General features: G+C 52.0%; 9 protein-coding genes across 9 annotated transcripts; 3 read left to right on the top strand and 6 right to left on the bottom strand.

The window, feature by feature from the left end:
* Positions 1-1,718: 1,718 nt before the first annotated feature.
* On the top strand, positions 1,719-2,677 carry A1O9_10836 (uncharacterized protein; the record flags this gene model as incomplete). Its single annotated transcript, XM_013400066.1, has 2 exons — positions 1,719-2,111; positions 2,273-2,677. 2 exons carry the CDS (start codon positions 1,719-1,721, stop codon positions 2,675-2,677), a joined length of 798 nt encoding a protein of 265 aa, XP_013255520.1.
* Positions 2,678-2,865: 188 nt separating this feature from the next.
* On the bottom strand, positions 2,866-5,048 carry A1O9_10835 (primary-amine oxidase; the record flags this gene model as incomplete). Its single annotated transcript, XM_013400065.1, has 3 exons — positions 2,866-4,428; positions 4,508-4,942; positions 4,992-5,048. The coding sequence occupies 3 exons, from the start codon at positions 5,046-5,048 to the stop codon at positions 2,866-2,868; spliced, it is 2,055 nt and encodes a 684-aa protein (XP_013255519.1).
* A 1,161-nt stretch (positions 5,049-6,209) lies between these two features.
* On the bottom strand, positions 6,210-6,832 carry A1O9_10834 (uncharacterized protein; the record flags this gene model as incomplete). The annotated part of the gene is made up of 3 exons (XM_013400064.1): positions 6,210-6,421; positions 6,471-6,716; positions 6,772-6,832. The coding sequence occupies 3 exons, from the start codon at positions 6,830-6,832 to the stop codon at positions 6,210-6,212; spliced, it is 519 nt and encodes a 172-aa protein (XP_013255518.1).
* An 830-nt stretch (positions 6,833-7,662) lies between these two features.
* Positions 7,663-8,191, bottom strand: A1O9_10833 (uncharacterized protein; the record flags this gene model as incomplete). The annotated part of the gene is made up of 2 exons (XM_013400063.1): positions 7,663-8,076; positions 8,129-8,191. 2 exons carry the CDS (start codon positions 8,189-8,191, stop codon positions 7,663-7,665), a joined length of 477 nt encoding a protein of 158 aa, XP_013255517.1.
* Positions 8,192-10,404: 2,213 nt separating this feature from the next.
* Positions 10,405-10,863, bottom strand: A1O9_10832 (uncharacterized protein; the record flags this gene model as incomplete). Its single annotated transcript, XM_013400062.1, has 1 exon — positions 10,405-10,863. A coding segment is annotated over one exon (459 nt), but the record flags the coding sequence as incomplete, so codon positions are not given.
* A 681-nt stretch (positions 10,864-11,544) lies between these two features.
* On the bottom strand, positions 11,545-12,366 carry A1O9_10831 (uncharacterized protein; the record flags this gene model as incomplete). The annotated part of the gene is made up of 1 exon (XM_013400061.1): positions 11,545-12,366. One exon carries the CDS (start codon positions 12,364-12,366, stop codon positions 11,545-11,547), a length of 822 nt encoding a protein of 273 aa, XP_013255515.1.
* A 1,255-nt stretch (positions 12,367-13,621) lies between these two features.
* On the top strand, positions 13,622-14,418 carry A1O9_10830 (uncharacterized protein; the record flags this gene model as incomplete). Its single annotated transcript, XM_013400060.1, has 2 exons — positions 13,622-13,954; positions 14,005-14,418. 2 exons carry the CDS (start codon positions 13,622-13,624, stop codon positions 14,416-14,418), a joined length of 747 nt encoding a protein of 248 aa, XP_013255514.1.
* Positions 14,419-14,578: 160 nt separating this feature from the next.
* A1O9_10829 (uncharacterized protein) lies at positions 14,579-15,700 on the bottom strand (the record flags this gene model as incomplete). The annotated part of the gene is made up of 1 exon (XM_013400059.1): positions 14,579-15,700. The coding sequence occupies one exon, from the start codon at positions 15,698-15,700 to the stop codon at positions 14,579-14,581; it is 1,122 nt and encodes a 373-aa protein (XP_013255513.1).
* A 430-nt stretch (positions 15,701-16,130) lies between these two features.
* On the top strand, positions 16,131-16,877 carry A1O9_10828 (uncharacterized protein; the record flags this gene model as incomplete). The annotated part of the gene is made up of 1 exon (XM_013400058.1): positions 16,131-16,877. The coding sequence occupies one exon, from the start codon at positions 16,131-16,133 to the stop codon at positions 16,875-16,877; it is 747 nt and encodes a 248-aa protein (XP_013255512.1).
* Positions 16,878-16,893: the final 16 nt, after the last annotated feature.

The following is a 16,893-nucleotide window of genomic DNA, read 5'->3' as shown; positions in this document are numbered from 1 at the left end:
TGTGGAGAGGCTATCTAGCAGTCTCACCTCCTTACCTCGAAGGAGCGGATTCAGGGCAACGAGGGGTTGGTCATTAGGAAAAACATCAAGTTGCGCCGTAGGTGCACCGATGTCACAATAGGACCTGATACCTACGGCCTCGTCCAGATGTTGCGGCCAGCCTGATCAGTCCCGACTGAAACATCTATGTTGAGTTCCGTGCAATGCTACCACGAGGCAGTTCCCATCCGTCCATTAAAAGATCCGAGTACGGCTACCTGGATAAGGCCCTACTTTTTAGTATTTCTAGGCATTGCCTGTGTCGTTACTGATGTAGGACGCATGCATACAACCTCGGCTGTACTTCTAAGAATAGTGAAGGCCGTCAGAGGGTTGTTTCGCAACGTCCAGCAAAAGGCTGTGACCATTCGAGTGCCCAGTATCGAGGGCTCTCATTTGATTTCTTTCAAGACAATGTGCACCATCAACATATTCGGGCTGACCACACTTACACGCAGAAATGCAGTGTACAACTGCATGCAGATTGGAACCTCTTGACCCTATTTACTACCCTTCCTGTGCATTAGACTTTACAAGTGCTTTGTTTTGCCACATGACATAGTCGTAATGAAGGTACTGCCCTTGATAGCTTTATGCCTCCAATGAAAATTGGGTCATGAAAGCCACGAAAGCAACTAATAATATTCATGAGTAACCCTGGGCAAGACTCAAACTCATAGAGCCTCCCCCGCACCACGTGCCTCTTGCAAAATGTGCAATATAACTTACAACGCCAGTCTTGGCATTTGGCTGTCATGGTCATAATTAAAGAAGGCTGCTTTCTATCGAGCATTTTGGGGCGTCGCTTCACACTCCACACTTGTTCATCGCGTGCCTCACTCGGAATTTCGGGTCGTTCTTCGTACTCGTGTGTGTAAACCACGATCGCTACGGAACGCTAAGCAATGGAAATGACCCTTGAGGGAAGCAATTCTGCAGAGACATTTCCACCCGGAGTTGGCGGCGTGAGACTACACCGTGGCAAGATATGCGAAGTCTCGGGCTTGTCTAGTGGTCGACTTTTTTTTTTGGTCTATCTCGGATAATCTCGGTGAAAGTCTAGTGTTCGAGCCCTGTTTACTTCATAGTTTTTAGTAGTAGGGACAGTCGATTTTACTAGGAGGTATACACCACACGATCCTACTACTCAGTAATAAGGTTACATCCGTTTTCATTATAAGGCTATATATATAAATGCTTAGGGGAAGATCCCTACTAAATATGTACTATTTCGTTTAGTTACGATAGATAGAATTGTCTCTAGATCTTTATATCTGTCTCGACGTAGCATTGAGCTACTCGTTCAATCGTATCGCACGTGACTGCGTGCCCTGTAAGCCCTCGTTATCTAACCATTTGATATTCGGGGGTTCCCTTCTCCACAGATCCACCGTTCCAGCAAGCACTTCGACTTCTCTAGACAACTCGAGCGGGTATAATTAGAGCGCCGATGGTTGTATATAAAACACTCTTTCTCCTCTTCCCTTCCCTTTCTATTTCAACAGGATAAGTATTCCCCTCCCCTTTCCCCCTTCCCCCCCTCCCTTTCTCCTTTCAGACCGTGTCCTACTATCTATCCTTCCTCACTCCCCACCCTGCTGCTTCCCCATCTCTCGACGCAACACTTCCATCTGGACTCTTCTCTCAAAGCCCGGGGAAACAAGAAAGCCAATGCCACCATGGTGAAATTCTTCACCCAGATCGAGCCGGACCTCGCGGAATGGGCGATGAAGCAGCCAGTGTTCTTTGTGGCGTCCGCGCCGCTCAAGGGGAAACACATCAATCTCTCCCCAAAGGGGCTGCCGTCGTCATCATTCAGCATCCTGACGCCGAACCAGTGCGCGTACGTCGACGCGACGGGCTCCGGGATCGAGACGATCTCGCACATCCAGGAGAACGGGCGGTGTACCGTCATGTTCTGCTCGTTCGAGACCAGCCCGCGCATCATGCGGTTTTTCTGCACCGGCCGGGTTGTCGCGTGGAACGAGCCCGGGTTCGATGGTTGGTTGAAGCGCATGGGCGGCAAGACGGTCACGGGCGCGAGGGCCGTGGTCGTGCTGGATGTCTACAAGGTAAGCAGGCAGAGCACAGTCGTTGCGCCAACCCTTCTATCTGCAGACGGTTTCTTCCCCCCCAAAACCCACCAACGGGGCCTCCTCACCCCACTTGACATTTTCCTGCCAACAAACAGCCTCACCCGTCTGCGATTTCTCACCCCCTTAACACGTAGCAGGCCCAAACATCATGCGGTTTCGCAGTCCCCTACCTCGCAGTCAAGCCCGATCCACAATCCCCCACCACCAACCAAATCGCCTACCTCGAAGACCGCAACACGCTGGGCCACTGGGCCGGCAAGCAGATCGAGAACGGCGTGATGAACGACTACCGCGCGAACTGGAACCGGCGCTCGCTCGACGGCCTGCCTGGGCTGAGGGTCGCGAGGAAGGATTTCGGCGAAAGCCTGTGGCTCGGCGATGTGACGTCGCAGGTCAGGAAGCGGAACGGTGTGCACATGGCGCTCGTGGCGGTCTTCTCGTCGTTGGCAACTGTTGTTGCTCTGTGGCTTTGGGGGGTGTTGCGGTTACGGGAGGCGGATGTTGAATGGTTTGGTCGCCTCCGTGGGTTGAATGTGTCGTAAATATTTAAAATCTGCTCTTTCTTCTCACGTCGTATCAGGGGCGTGGTTGACGATGTCTATTGATGCTAGCTATGATCCAATTCTATGTTCTATGTATACTCTATTTCCTAGCCCTCAGGCGGAGCCATGCGCAACAATGGTAGCAGCCGAAAGTTCCCCACGTATAGAGGGGGGGGCAAAAATCTCCCTCACCTCGCACAGTGGCCATTAACCAAGACACCATCTCCAGCACGGGCATCGTTAACCAAAACACTCCTGTTCCTCTCCTGCGTCGAGACAGCAACGTCGATGGCCGGATTCGCGTTGAAGAAATTCACCGGCTTGAGCCCCACCGTCATCTTCTCACACGGCATGACGGGCCAGTCCTCGACACGGGGGTTATGGGTAGACCCAAACGAGTGCCAGACGACGATATCCTCGTTCCTCACACTGGTCTCCAGTTTCTGGTCGTCTTGGCGCTTCTTGATCCACGACGCGATCCCCTGCCCGCCCAGCGACTGCATGGTATGCTGGCCGGCGGCGAAGAGTTCGTCATCGTGGTACCGTGTGACCCAGACGGCATGGGCGGCGAATTCAGAGCGTCTTGCATGGTACGATGACGGGTGTGCCAGCAGCATTTGGCTGTAGAAGGGGGTTAGCTTGTAGCCTACGGGGCCGTTCGTCACGGGGTTGATGACGTCCTCGTTGATGATTTTGAAGGTCCGGTTGACGGTGTGGTCGAGGTCGAGGGCCCCTTCACTCTCTACGATCTGGGAGGTTGTGGTGTAGCCGATCCCGAACGGGTTGTAAACTTTCGGATCTTGGATTGGCATTGGATGTGATTCTTCGACGACGAGAGAGTTCTTGTTCCCTGCGATGGCCGGGTCGATTCGGAGCGAGAAGATGTGTTGATGGTAAGGTGCCATAATGCCCGGGGCAACTGTCGTGCCGTACGGGACCCTGTCGCCTATGTTGATCGGCACGGTCGAGACAATTCCGGTGGCTCGGACTTCGTAGTGCAGCGACGCGTCCTGTCCGAAATGGAAGGCGAAGATGTATTCATAGTTGGAGACCGTTATGATGGTCTGGAGAACCAAAACTCTCGCGCGCGTCACCACGGCATTGCCCGTTCGGAAATTAGTGTGTTTCCACAGAATCCCGTCATCAACCTCGTGGCAGCACACTGCGTTTGGGAGTTTGATCGGCGTCCCGTCGCTGGTGGTATGCCACCCATCAAAGTATGTGATGTGGCCAAGGCAATCGCAACCAAGCCGCAAATTGTTGGAATTGACTCCCGCTCCGTCATTGCCTAGATCGAATGCTGCTTTGCGGTTATATGGCATGCGGCCGTCACCGTAAGGGACGAACATTTCGGAAAGAGATAGTCGGTAGAACAGACTGCGACCGCCATAGCGGACATCATGGAGGGTAAGGCCCTCGCGATAGTTGAAGCCGACCCGAAGCCTCCATTTCTCCCACGTGATGAGATTGCCATTGGCCTGGAAAGAGGGGCCCTCAGGTTGAGAGACGTGATATGGTTTGGTGGTGGTGCGATGGTTCGGCACCAGATCCGGATGGTATTCGATGCTTGAGTCGTGGATCTTCCTCGAGTCGTATGGTGTGGCTGTGGTGCTGACATCATTCGAAGTGCCCTGAGGAAGATAATAGATCTTGAGCACCTGAGCGTCTCCAGACATCTCGACACACAATTGAAGCGGGTACGCATAGTAGTTTGCATCCGAGTGTGTGATGAGCTGCATGTAGAAGTAGCACTAACCATATTGATTGCCTGGTTAGCTGATATTTCGGCATTCGGCCAGACTAGACGATCCGTCCGTGGTCCACACATACCATGGTAATCTTTTGCTTCATATCATTCATACCATCTGTCCCATAAGTCCACGGTTCGACTTTGACGATGGCTCCTTCGGGCAATTTCATGTCTTTGATGGCAGCTTGAACCTGCGGATCGGCCAGACATGCACTTTCGGTCTTTTGCATGTCATTGACATCGACATGCGGGTGACAGCCAGTCAATTGCTTCTTCTGAACAATTTCGCCCGATGCGACATTGACCTTGAGCTGGTAGAAGTTATCACTGTTGCGTGCGCCCAAGAATGCCTGGACCATGGCAAGTCGGGCTGGATACGGCAACGAGGGCTCGCTGCCAGAACTGTGTTCCGCATCCAAAAAAGCGATCATCTCTGTCTTGACGGGCTCGGACAATGTGATGACTCGGAAGTATACACTTTGGCCGAGAAATGCCGAGCGGACATGATTCGCAGTCTATTGGTCGTTATTAGAGATCCGATCAAGGGTCTTTTGATGTACATACTGTTCCAATCTCCGATGGCGTCAATGGGTCAAGGGGGTGAGGCCTTGAGGATGCCATGATAGCGACTGATGAATTTCCTCCCTTGATTCCTCCAATGAGGGAGAATGGTGCAACAGTAGATTAGTAGGATCAAGAAGCCCGAAGCATCTGAGCCACGGAATGAGAGCCCTTCTTTGGTAAGGCTGCGAGATCAGTAAACAAGAGAGTGCGCCGTGGTCTATCACATCAGCACCACAACTTACAGAATCAAGTCGCGCCCTTTGACATATATAGGGGGGACATCGTGAAGGGCAGGTCGAGGATATCAACCCGAAATTGCTCGCTCCAAAGGTCAGGTGCAGACGAGAGGACTAGATGGTTCAGTCGGAGCTATCCGCACCCAAACATCACCGGATATTCGCGTCGACTTATTACGTATTGCGCATGCCAACTCGGATGCCATGGCTAACTCTAGAACGAAATTGATGTTGCTGCAAAAATACCGTTCTGTCTCTTTGGGACGTAGACGTACCTTGAGAGGCAAAGATTCAAGATGGGAATTTTGAAAAGAAGGGAGGTGGAGCAAGAACACATCCCTGCACCGTCGAATTACGAGTAATACTAACGAACGGCAGGGCGCCAGATCTGATATGGAAAGCATAGCGGGACTTTTCTTGATTATTGCTCCAGTGCCCGAAGAGAGATGTTTGCACCGGCGTAAGAGAATCGACAGCTTGTTGCAACATGCAAGACGACGAGATTCGGTCCACGGTCCTCTAATTCTGTCCTCAGTTCCAGGGATAGCCAAAGCGGCCTACAGATATAAAGCAGAACGATGAAACAAACGAACCCCAAACATCAGAATAGGCTCTTTCAAGCGTCGAGCCCGCATGATCACACCATATGCAGAATCGCATTGAAATCGTCGTACGGGCGGACTATCGTCAGCTATCTAGTGGCAGTCCAAGACAAGATTTGAGAGCTTTTCATTTATCAGACGCCGATCAAAGAAGAGATTGCCGAAGAATGTTCAGACACACATGGGGTTTCATGCCTATTGCTCGAAACGTACAGCGCCTCCTACGCAGCGGTGATATACAACAGTCGTACAAGAGGCGAGATTCATCCAGGCTCTTTTGGCAAACCGTGCCCACCCCCACCCGAGCTGCAGGCCAGGCAGAATTATCGTTCTTTAGAACGTCTTGTTGGTACAATTCTGATCAACCGCCACGTAGGGTCCTACTCGACACCAGGTCCGTCTGAGGGAGACCCTTCTCGTCCAGCACCAAATGAGCCAACCTTTAAGTTCTTGTCTTGCGCAACCATTACCGCGAGGATCTCGAGGATTTCTTTGGGTACAGTGTTATCGTAGATACCGATCAGCGAAGAGGGCTCGGGATAAACCTTGAGACCCTTGTAGAAGCACAGAGCGGCGGCGATAGGGTCCGATCCTGAAATGTGTCAGTGCCAATTGTATGAAAGGAACCATTGCATAAATACCGTCACCTGCTAGGGCTTCACCCTGAGCTATTTGTTGCATAAAGAATGCCTCCTTCTCTTCAATATCGGTGGGGAATCCCTCGTCGATGGCTTCTTGAACAGCCGACTTGATTTCTTCTCTTTGTTGCTTCCCTTGGATCTCAGCTTCTTCTTTGGCTATCCTAGCCTGGCGGCGCGATTCTCGTTTTAGAGCCTTTCGAAAGTCGGGGTCATTTCTTCGTTTGTAGTCAAAATACACAGCATATGCTATCCGCCGGTTAGCAGAGGTCGTCCTGCACGAAAGGGCCGGAGGGAAACATACCAAGAGCGCCCGTTATCACCGTACCAACGGATATCGTGACAATTGTCGACGTCTGAACCATGGCGGAGAGTTTGCGAATCAGTAAGCAATCAAGGGCTGAAAGGGTGCGATTTCCAAGGGAACGCAAGGGGTGAGAGGTATTAAGCAATAGCCGAGAAGAAATAGAAGTAAAGCAGTGCACTAATAAGAAGTGCAGGACGAATGCCGAATATGATTCTGAGATACGGAGATGGTGATGCAGTAGCTTTCTTCACGAAATTTCCCAGCTTTTTGGAGCCGCGAGGCTGCACTTGCCCATCTTGGCACTCGGCTCTACCTGCCGTTTTATCCCGACATTCATGAACAGCATAATTATCAAACGGCCTAGTGTTGCTTCTATGTCATCTATGTAAGTGAGATGATGTTCAAACAAGGGCAGTTGATCAAGTTCCAACCAAGGGAAACGACATGCACGCAACCGGACTATATCAAAACTCACCAAGTATGTCATTAAATACAGCCTTGTCTCATACTGCTCAAATTATTAGTACAGTGCCAGTTTAACTCCTCAATAGGCCACTGTTACAATCCAGCAATCTGACCACTCCCGAAGGCTCCTGTCCTTGCCTGAGCTGGCAACAAAATCGCGCGTGACGTGGGGTATCTTCTGGAACAAAAAAGAAATGCCATCCTCCATCGCTGTTCCCTCCTCCGCCATGCCTGTATGTCTCGTAAGGAGATCCTGGACCTTGCACCATCCCTTTGATTGTTATTGACCTTTGCTTTGCGCATGGTGTCCCTTATGTCAGTCTAGACATGGGAGCGGCGTTGGCCGAACCATCTGCGGCGAGTGTAGCTGCGATGAGTCAGCACGCAAGAACGCTTTCAAAACGGGAGAGTTGTAGTTGATGCTTACGTTCCTGCGGCGGGCCCAGCCTTGCGTCTCTCACGGTGGATGAACCAGACGCCGACCAATGCGCTCACAAGCCAAAAGATGGCCGATAAGAAAGAGAATGCCTCCGTTGCTCTCCAACGACCACAGGTGCCTCGGAGGGAGATCTGGTCCCACGCAAAGGTATCCCCTGCGCAAGCGCCTTGTGCGCTATTGCGCCACTGAACCAAGACACCAAACCCTGCAAACCATGCAGCTGATACGAAGACGTCCACAGGCCAATGGACGAAGCCCGATGCGAAGGGGAGCAGCCAAAGAAGGCCAAGAAGGAGCGATATGCCGGCGACAATCTCGATGTAGATAAAGCGTGCCAGAGGCTGGTCACTACCAGACCGGTAGTCATGCAGGTACTTGCCAACAATACCTGCAACAATCTATTTGACAGTCAGTTTAGTCCGGGAAGAAAGGAGCTTGGCGGCCACTCACTCCTGCGAAGGCCAATTCGCCAGCGCGAAGGATCATCGAGACAACCCGTGAGATGACTGGCATCTTGACTGTGTTTTAATCTTCGACGGACTATGTTGGGGTACTTTCTGCAGCAGGTAGGCTGAAGATAGGTTGGAGGAAGATGGGCAAAGCGCCAATGTCACACCTGCGGTCCAAGTGATAGATATGTAGCTTGACAGAACTGTCCAGAGAAGGGCTCACGAGATATACTCTGAAGTCATGACCATCGGTCAGGGAGTAATCAAGGAACGGCGCAAAAGGTTGGTTGTTTTTTCCGGGCACGAACACGCACAACGGCGCCAACATCCAGCCTCCACCATTCAGCCCATCACTCACCGCATGGCCCGGTTTGACAACAATCAACCCAATTCTTGCACAAACAGCATTCTGCCAGAGCCGATCTGCGCCGTTTGATTCGTAGCATGTCCATGGCAAGGCCGCGTGACCCCAAACGCGTGGTGCGCCCAGCAAGGAGAAAACATGGCACAACGTCATTGGCAAAACCGGATCATCACGAAGATTGCGTCCATCTAGGGTGACCACATCAGCCTCGACCTACCAGAATGCGGTTCTTGGTCAGGGCCAGAGCCACGCCAACGGGTGGGCGTGAGTCCATAATTCGTGGCGAGGCCACGCCTACGAGTACGAGCCTAGGAACAACAAATTGGCGAAGCTTGGCCGCCAGCGAGGTTGAGTGGTTGATCGGGAACATTAATTATGACGTACGTGCAAGGCTGAGTGGTAAGTGGTCGGTGGTCACGTTGGCTCTGGGCCAGGCCTTGGCATGCTAGCCGCATTCTCTGCTGACCGCGTATACGGTGAGGCTCCTCGAACGCTCAGCTTGCGTAATTCAGCACTCCACGCATCTACTTGGGACGGGGGCCCGTATTTATTCGTCTGGCTTATCTGACAGGATCCAATACCGAGTGTGACTTTTTCGCTCGCACGCTCCAGCACGCGGACAAGCGCTTTATAAACCCAGGGCTCCCATAATATGTACCACCGCCTGCGGCCTTAGGTAGTTCAACTAACACCGATGTTTCAGAAGGACTCGAGTCCCAGTGGTGTTCGTATAGTCTCTGTCAGAATTGAGTTGTGAACTGAAACCTGCGGTCAGCATCGTGGGTTCCATTTGACAGCAGCCTGAGAGGCGAGAAGGAAGGCAGATATCTATTGTATCGATATTGGACCGTAGGTATGAAACATTGAAATGTTTGGTATATATGAGATATAAATAGCAGACTCTTCAGCTGGACCATCCACTATGCATCTACCAACAAGTTCCTGTGATCTAGCAACGCCCTCACCTCACAACGACCGAAACACAAAACCCAGACACTTTCCAAGTCCAAGGATGCTCTTTTTCCACACCTAAATTGCAGCCTCTAGGCCTCTTGGGCTTCGTCCCTACTCTAGCTCTGCTCGGTCTCACCGCGAGCACAGCAACCGTCGCCGCGGCCTCCTCCCTCAAATGCAACACACTCATCCCTCCCAGCCCGCCAAATTTCGCCGTCTCGGAAATGCAACAGATGGCCGATGAACTCTCCCAAAACATTGTTACGGGGGATATCTTCGACGACCTCGGACTGAAGCCCACGCCGAATTCCGCGCACTCGATCACACTTGAATCTGTCTGAGGAATGGGTTCCCGTTTACGGGCACGCATGTGAAGCAGACCGACATTGCGACGAATTTGAATGGATGGATCAGACATGTTGTAAACGCGAAGATAGGTGTGAGGGCGGGAACTCGGTGGTCACGGGCGATACGGGCATCACGGCGGCGTGGGAAACGGCTGATGCGGGCGACCTTTGTCGTGCTTAGGATGCATGACTGGCGTGGTATCTGGAGGGGGGAGGGGTGAAGGGGGAGGGTAGACATGGAGAATCGAGACGGCGGGTCTCAGCGAGAACTGATAGAACCTGAATTTGAAATGTGTGTCTTGGATAGATGTGAAGAGTGTAAAGCTTGCGTGTAGCTGGACCACAGAGTCTGAGAGAGGCTCGAATCCACGTACATGCGGTAGTGAGTCCCAGCCAGGCTTCTGAGATAGATACTCGAGAGGCGGAGGCGATGGCGGCGGGAAACACCTTGTCGTTTCTAGCGAGTGGCTGCGGAGGCATGTCGCATGTTCAAGCCACATCTCGCTTTCTTTTTTGCGCTATAACTTTCGTGTGTCATGCCACAAGCATAAAGGCCTTCCTTTATTCGTAAAACCAGAGCATACTCCTTACCGTCACGTCAACTCAATTCGCCTGAAGCGCTCGCGCAGCCTCCTCGACCTCAGGTCCAAAGTCCAAAGGACCACCGAACAAAATCTGCCGGGGCTTGTCCAGGATGATGCTGGTGATCATGACTGTCCGTCCTGCCGCATCCGACCATTTCTCCTTCAGGGCCGCAGACTGCATCTTGGGGTAGAGATCGTCAGCCAGTGCAGCCTCGTCCTCTTTGAAGTTAGGGTCCGTGTAGTCCCATGCATCTGCCAGAGCTTTGGAGTTCTTGGTGGCGCTGGGGGGGAGTAGCGGAACGAGGTACTGCTCGAACGTCGAGACCTCGAAATCCAGGACGTTCCACAGCGTCGCGGGCATCTTGGAGCGGTCAGCCAGAGCTCGTTTGGATTTGGCGACTACGGTCTTGGGGTGGTTGTAGAGGGCTCGAAGAAGTGCGGCATGCTTAGATGCTGCTTCGAACCGTTCTTTGGGTGTTACTGTCTGGCCTGGCATATTGTCTGTAGGCACTTGGGTTCGTAGACGAGGAAGATAGATAGGACAGTTGAGTGGTGTTCTCGTCAAATGGAATTCTTAGTTTGGGGAGAAATTGAGGGGTGTTAGGGCCCTGACCCCTCAGGCAGAGTGGAGTGGGTTTTCGCTTACTCGTAACTGTGAGCATGCGAGACTGAAACGCGTGGTACGACGCGTCCGCCCCCTGGTGCACCGCGTTGGGTGCGTGACAAGCAACTCAACACTCCGCCGTAGATTCAACCCATCCTTGGTTTGGTCGACGAGAAGGTTCGCGCTGCTGGGAGGAAGCCACAATTTAATGACGGCGCCTCCCCGCACGATGGATGCAGGAACAAAGGTAAGAGTACAACGCGAGCTGAGGTTGTGTGAGAGTACTCAACTCCCTGCCAACCTAATTGCAGCAGAGCTCGCGACAAAGAAGGGCTTTTTCTAGGACATTTGGTAGAAAATTACATGATATTATGAGGGTAGCAGGAACTCACTTCGCTTCCTGCCAGTGACGCACGTACTAGTGTCTAATGTCGGATGCCGGAGGGACAACCAATGCAATGCACTCCAGCCAACAACACAGCGCCATCCCTGCTCCTGCTCCTGCTCCTGCTCCTTTTTGTGGGGTATCGAATAAGACAATCCGCGGGTATGAAAAGACGACGACTATTTGCCAGCAGTAAACCAGGCAGTGGCTCTATCCAGGATGGCCTTGCCGCCAGTTTCAATCACATCTCCGTGGCAAGGGATCACTCTGTCGTAGTCCCATGCCTTGATTCTGTTGGCGGACTCGGTGAAACCTTGCCTGTCTTTACCAGCCGCAGCATACCACAAGAATCGCTTCTGCCAGGTTATTTCGCCGCGAGTATTCATAATCCCGCCGAAGAGCTTGGTCAACAACCCAGAACTGGCACTGGTGCCAGTTTTGGAGAACTGCTCGGTGGCGGGTAGGTTGAAGAGCAGGTCGGCTTCGATCAAGGTTCGAGTGGGTTTGTGTAGGAAGACAAGTTCCTTGTTGGTGTGGGAGTGGAAGTATTCAGAGGAGAACTCGGCATCGAATTCGGGGGAGATCTTCAGATCGAGTTTATTGCTGGCCGAGAAGACGTGGGAGAATTTGAGTCCTTTGGTGTCAGGGTTTCCTTCTCTCTTTTCGGGCAGGCCTTCCATTCCAATGACTTCAGCATCGGGATATTCAGCCGCCCAAGTGGACAGGAAGATGTGGTGCTCGATATCTGGGGCCACAATATACTTGATCGGTCCGAGAGCCCGCACTTTGTCCTTGACGGCAGGCGTCAATGCCACAGGAGAGAAGACTGCGACGTTTCCGGTCTGAAGCTTGACCAGTGTCCCGCGCCCGCCAATCTTGATATGGCCGAATCGTAAAAATGGAACGCTTAGAGTGGTGATGGTCGGGGTGATGTCTCGAATGACCATCACCTTTTCCGGGTCAGAGGGAATCAGAGACTTGGATGACTTGGGGGTAGTCATTGTGGATAGTAGGTTATGATAGAGACGACGGCGAGGGCGAGGATGATGGAGAAGAGGAGGCACGGTTCGACGGTACAGATGTACAGAGGCCTGTGGACTGGAGATGATCAAGGAGGGAAGTAGGCTGGCGTTGAGAAAAATGGAGCGTCTCATGAACAGCGCAGGAAAGACACAAGATATAGAATAGATCGAGATGGGAGGCTAGTTGCTTCGTTTCGTATCTCAAATTGCCCCTCTGCCCGAGTCAACTTGTGGCTGGCATGACAAAGAGAATGCTAGCAAGGTAGAAGTTGCTAGTATGCCGGTGACATGTGGCCATTGCTGATGTGATGCATCCAGGGCGCAGGGACAAGGTATGTACGGAGTACTCGTAACGTCATGGACTCATGGCCCCTCTGGCCTTCGTGGGTTCAAGTGCGTATGGAGCACTCCGAGTCCGTACTCCGTATAGCATTGAGAAACCATCAAATTGTGGATATCCATAAATGCCTCGGCGCGGCAGGAAACTGTCATTAATTATTCTCCTGGTGCCCTGTTTCGGTGAACACGGACTCAGCTGCTCTTCGAGTTCTTGGTGTTTTAAGCCACAAGAACCTCCCACCAAACACCAACGCTGTGTCAGTTAGTCAGCGCCTCTTGAGCAGACGACCAAGAGCAGCTAACACGGACCATTGGAGCCTCTTCCAAGGCGCTTGGTCGCTTGGGGTACTTGGTCTCCCATCCAGCAATTACAAGTTCAACTGCTGAGATAATGCTGGCCGGGCCCAGGCCTCGCTCCTCCGGCCGTAATTCAAGCTATTTGGAAGAGCGCTCTCTAATTAAACGAGGTCTGTGCCGATGCAAACACCAAGCTCCCACCAGGGCCGCCACTCGCACTCCTCGTGCTCTGGTAGTAATCGATTACTATCACTGACCGGAACACTTCCGTTTGGGCAAGGGCCTTTTCCTCCTTGCCCCGTGCCCGGAAGCCGTCGGAGGCAACCACACATCTGAACATTTCTAGTGGCACCTTTACAAGGCACTCCGGACTCCGTGCTGCCTACTGCTAGATTACTAGTGCTGAATCAAATGCTTGCCAAAGGACAGAGTTGGCGGGAGGAGTGTCTGCTCATAGCCGCCCTCCCTATGAAATTTGGAATTTAGTACGCGCGGACAGACAATGCGGGGCAATAGCAATAATGGGAGCCGAGATAAGGCTGGTTGCTCGAAAGTTGCTGAGGGAAGGAACGATAGCTGAGATGGGCGCTTGCAACCCATGACTTTCGAAGGTAAGGAAGGAACGAAGGAACAACTTGGAAAGCGCTATGTGATGCCACACAATGCCATCCCCCTTGCGACCGCCCTCAATCATCATGTTCACAAACCACCATATCGATATCCAATGCGCCTATCTATCACCATCACAGTGCAGCCCGACCCTGTACGACCTTGTTCCTCCACCATGAAATCCGCACTCGAACATGAAGATTGCCAGGTGCTCCATGGTCTACAGCACCGCTCCTCAGCCTCAGGGGGCATTGTTGTGGATGATCAAGAAGAAGACCCTGCCGTGGGAGCGGCAGCGGCAGGTCATACTGAAGAGGGCACGGTAAATACACCCCTCTCAGTATGGTGATCGACGAAATGACCATGGCCCAGCAGTCATTCGAACGTCCAACCCCAGCCCGAGGGACAGTTGAACGATTCATCGCCGAACGCAAATCTAGACGTGCTTGGATGTCTCCTGGTCTCCTCCGACAAATCATCCAACTTGTCTCCGTTGCCAGCTCCTGCGCCTTGCTCATCCCTTACATGCACCGCTCACGAATGAAAATGTCCGTCCAGTGCGAAACCTGCAAAGCCAATGCCTTGGTCGAGTACGAGAATAATCTCACTCAATGCGAAACGATAGCGGGCGCAAACTTCAATCCACGAGGCGGCACTGTTGGTCTGAATTGGCGCGAGGTGTTTACGATCATGTGTTTGTCCTGCGCATGGCAGTATTTGACCTGGCTATTTCAGGATACGCTTTGTACCCGCATCTTCTCTCCCAGCCGCGAAAAAATGGATTAAATCAAAGGATAGAGGCTTGCCAGGAGTAAGACAGCGGAGCCTAATGCCACACTGATCACGCATCCTAATTCCACAAAACAACAGGACATGCCGTTCATTCATATTTCTACATGTGGTTGTCATATCTATCATCAAACGCCGGTCCTCCCATGCCTATTATTCACAGATTGGTATGTGTGTCACTCTCCTTCATATCCTCAAGAATGCCGCTTCCAGCACAGACTGCCCGCCTCCCACGGGAAAACTTGTTCAAAATCAACCTAGTCCAGTCATCTTCATCCTGATTATGCAGCAGTAACTCCTCATCCAAAAGAACGTATGCCGACTTTTCAACTCGCGACTCCGCATACACCTGATCTTCATAGGCATCCGAAGCAACAGCCGAAGCAACCAGCTTCCTCATCTCCTTCCTCGGAATTTGCAGTCCTTTAGGCGTATACAGTAGTACATCAGGGTTATTCCCAGAAGTCGCACTTAGTGGCGCCCAAGATTTTCTCAGAATTGATGACGCCAACGCCTCATCCAGTGCTCTTACGTCCGTTGCCATGCCAGGCGATCGAAGGAATAATGCTCGATCGTAGCCCCATCGAGTCCATTGCAGTTCTCCCAGAAGCTGAGCATTCACTTCCCAACTGTCGCTGATCTGCACTGGGTGGTATATGAGGCTGTATTGCTCTTGGATGTCCCTCATGAACTTCAGCACCGAGGTATGCTGATGTCTCGAACTTGATTCCCATGTAGAGGGATATAACAGTACAACCGATGGCTTTACTGCGAGAGAGGATAATTTTCTATGCTCTTCCGCAAATAGGAGAGCCGAGCAAAGGTCCGACGGCTGGAGCAGTGCAAACATGTATGCAAGATGCTCATACAGTCGCTCATCCGATGATTGAAATCGCTGCTGGGCGTCTGCTTGACCCTGCCCTCCAGGTGGTTCGTTCCCGAGCGCCTGCTCCCCTCTGGTCATATCTACTGGAACTTGGATGAAACCAGACTCATGACGAGGTCGCTGGGATAATGGCTCATCGATTGCCAAAGGCCGCCCGGATCCATCCTGTGACTCTCCGATCACAGCTTCAACCGTTTCATTCTCCTGGTGTCTAAACTTGGCTGGCAATGTAGGCACTGGCTTTCGTTCAGCCGGTTGGCGTATGGCTTCCTGTAACGATCTGACTGTCTGTTGCTGGAGAACATAGCCGGACAGAAACAGCAAGAAGGTAAAGGTGCAAACCACCCCGCTGGATATTACAACTGACACGGCTGACGATGTTAAGAGCACCATGGTCGTGTGCAGTGCAGGGCTCAATTGGTGGTCCCTAACCCGTGTTCAAAGCGGGATGTAGCACGGGCTGTAATTGTGGTCAACTATTTCTTTTTTCGGAGTTGATAAAGTAGATCCTGGATGATGCAGGTCTAGATTTCTTTCTTCGTCACTCTCTCTCACTTGAGAATAATATATGTATGTGCTTTGTATTTGCAGGATAAGTGTCCAGTCAGCGCCTTGAAGTCGGTCAAGAATCCAATGTTGACAATTCCGTTGTGACGGACAACCGCCGAGCCTTGGCACTCATGACGTCGATGTCCCTCGAGCTACCGATGAAATTCTGTGGGTGCGCGTCGAGCAAAAGTACATACAATTCATTCAGTTCATCCACTCCTAATCAGTTTGGACTCGCTGCGACTATTGTGCTCAGGGCCCTGAAGATATCAAGATGACTCACCGCGCCGATGCGTCCAACACTCTGGACAACCGGGGCTACTCGGGGCCACTGATTCGAGGCCAGAACCCTGCCCTCCTACTCGAGACTGCGATGCGCGACCGAATCACAGACTCCCTCTACTGGAAAGAACAATGTTTCGGCCTGAACGCAGCGACTCTATGCGACAGAGCGGTAGAACTGACCTACATAGGCGGCACGTACGGCGTAGCAATGAAACCCTCACCCTTCATCTGCCTAGCCTTCAAACTCCTCACCCTCGTCCCGGACAAAGAAATCATCCTAGAATACCTGAACACCGGCGGGGAGGAGTGGAAATATCTACGTGCACTGGCGGCATTCTACGCGCGATTGACTTTCGACCCCGTCGATATCTACAAGACGTTGGAACCGTTTCTCGAGGACTCGAGGAAACTGAGGCAGAGGAGAAAGGAGTCTTATGTTCTTATACACATGGATGAATTCGTAGATAATCTGTTGACTAAGGATCGTGTGTGTGGCACAACCTTGTGGAAGTTATCCGCGAGACAGTTGTTGGAGGATCTGGACCAGTTAGAGGAGCGGGTGAGTCCGTTACAGGCTGAGCTTGATGCGATGGAAGAAGATGAGGAGGACAATGACAATGACGACGCGGTGCTGGAGGGTGGGAATCACAACGGTACTGCCAGTGAAAATGGAGGGAGTCCGAGGTCGAGGAGCAGGAGCCAGAATAGAAGCAGAAGTCGCTCCGAAAGTGATTGATTGAATCAATTCAGCT

Source organism: Exophiala aquamarina (genome assembly GCF_000709125.1).
Source record: "Exophiala aquamarina CBS 119918 chromosome Unknown aczIA-supercont1.15, whole genome shotgun sequence".
Classification (NCBI taxonomy): domain Eukaryota; kingdom Fungi; phylum Ascomycota; class Eurotiomycetes; order Chaetothyriales; family Herpotrichiellaceae; genus Exophiala; species Exophiala aquamarina.
Note: the sequence above shows the minus strand (reverse complement) of the source record. Positions and strands in the feature narration are given on the sequence as shown.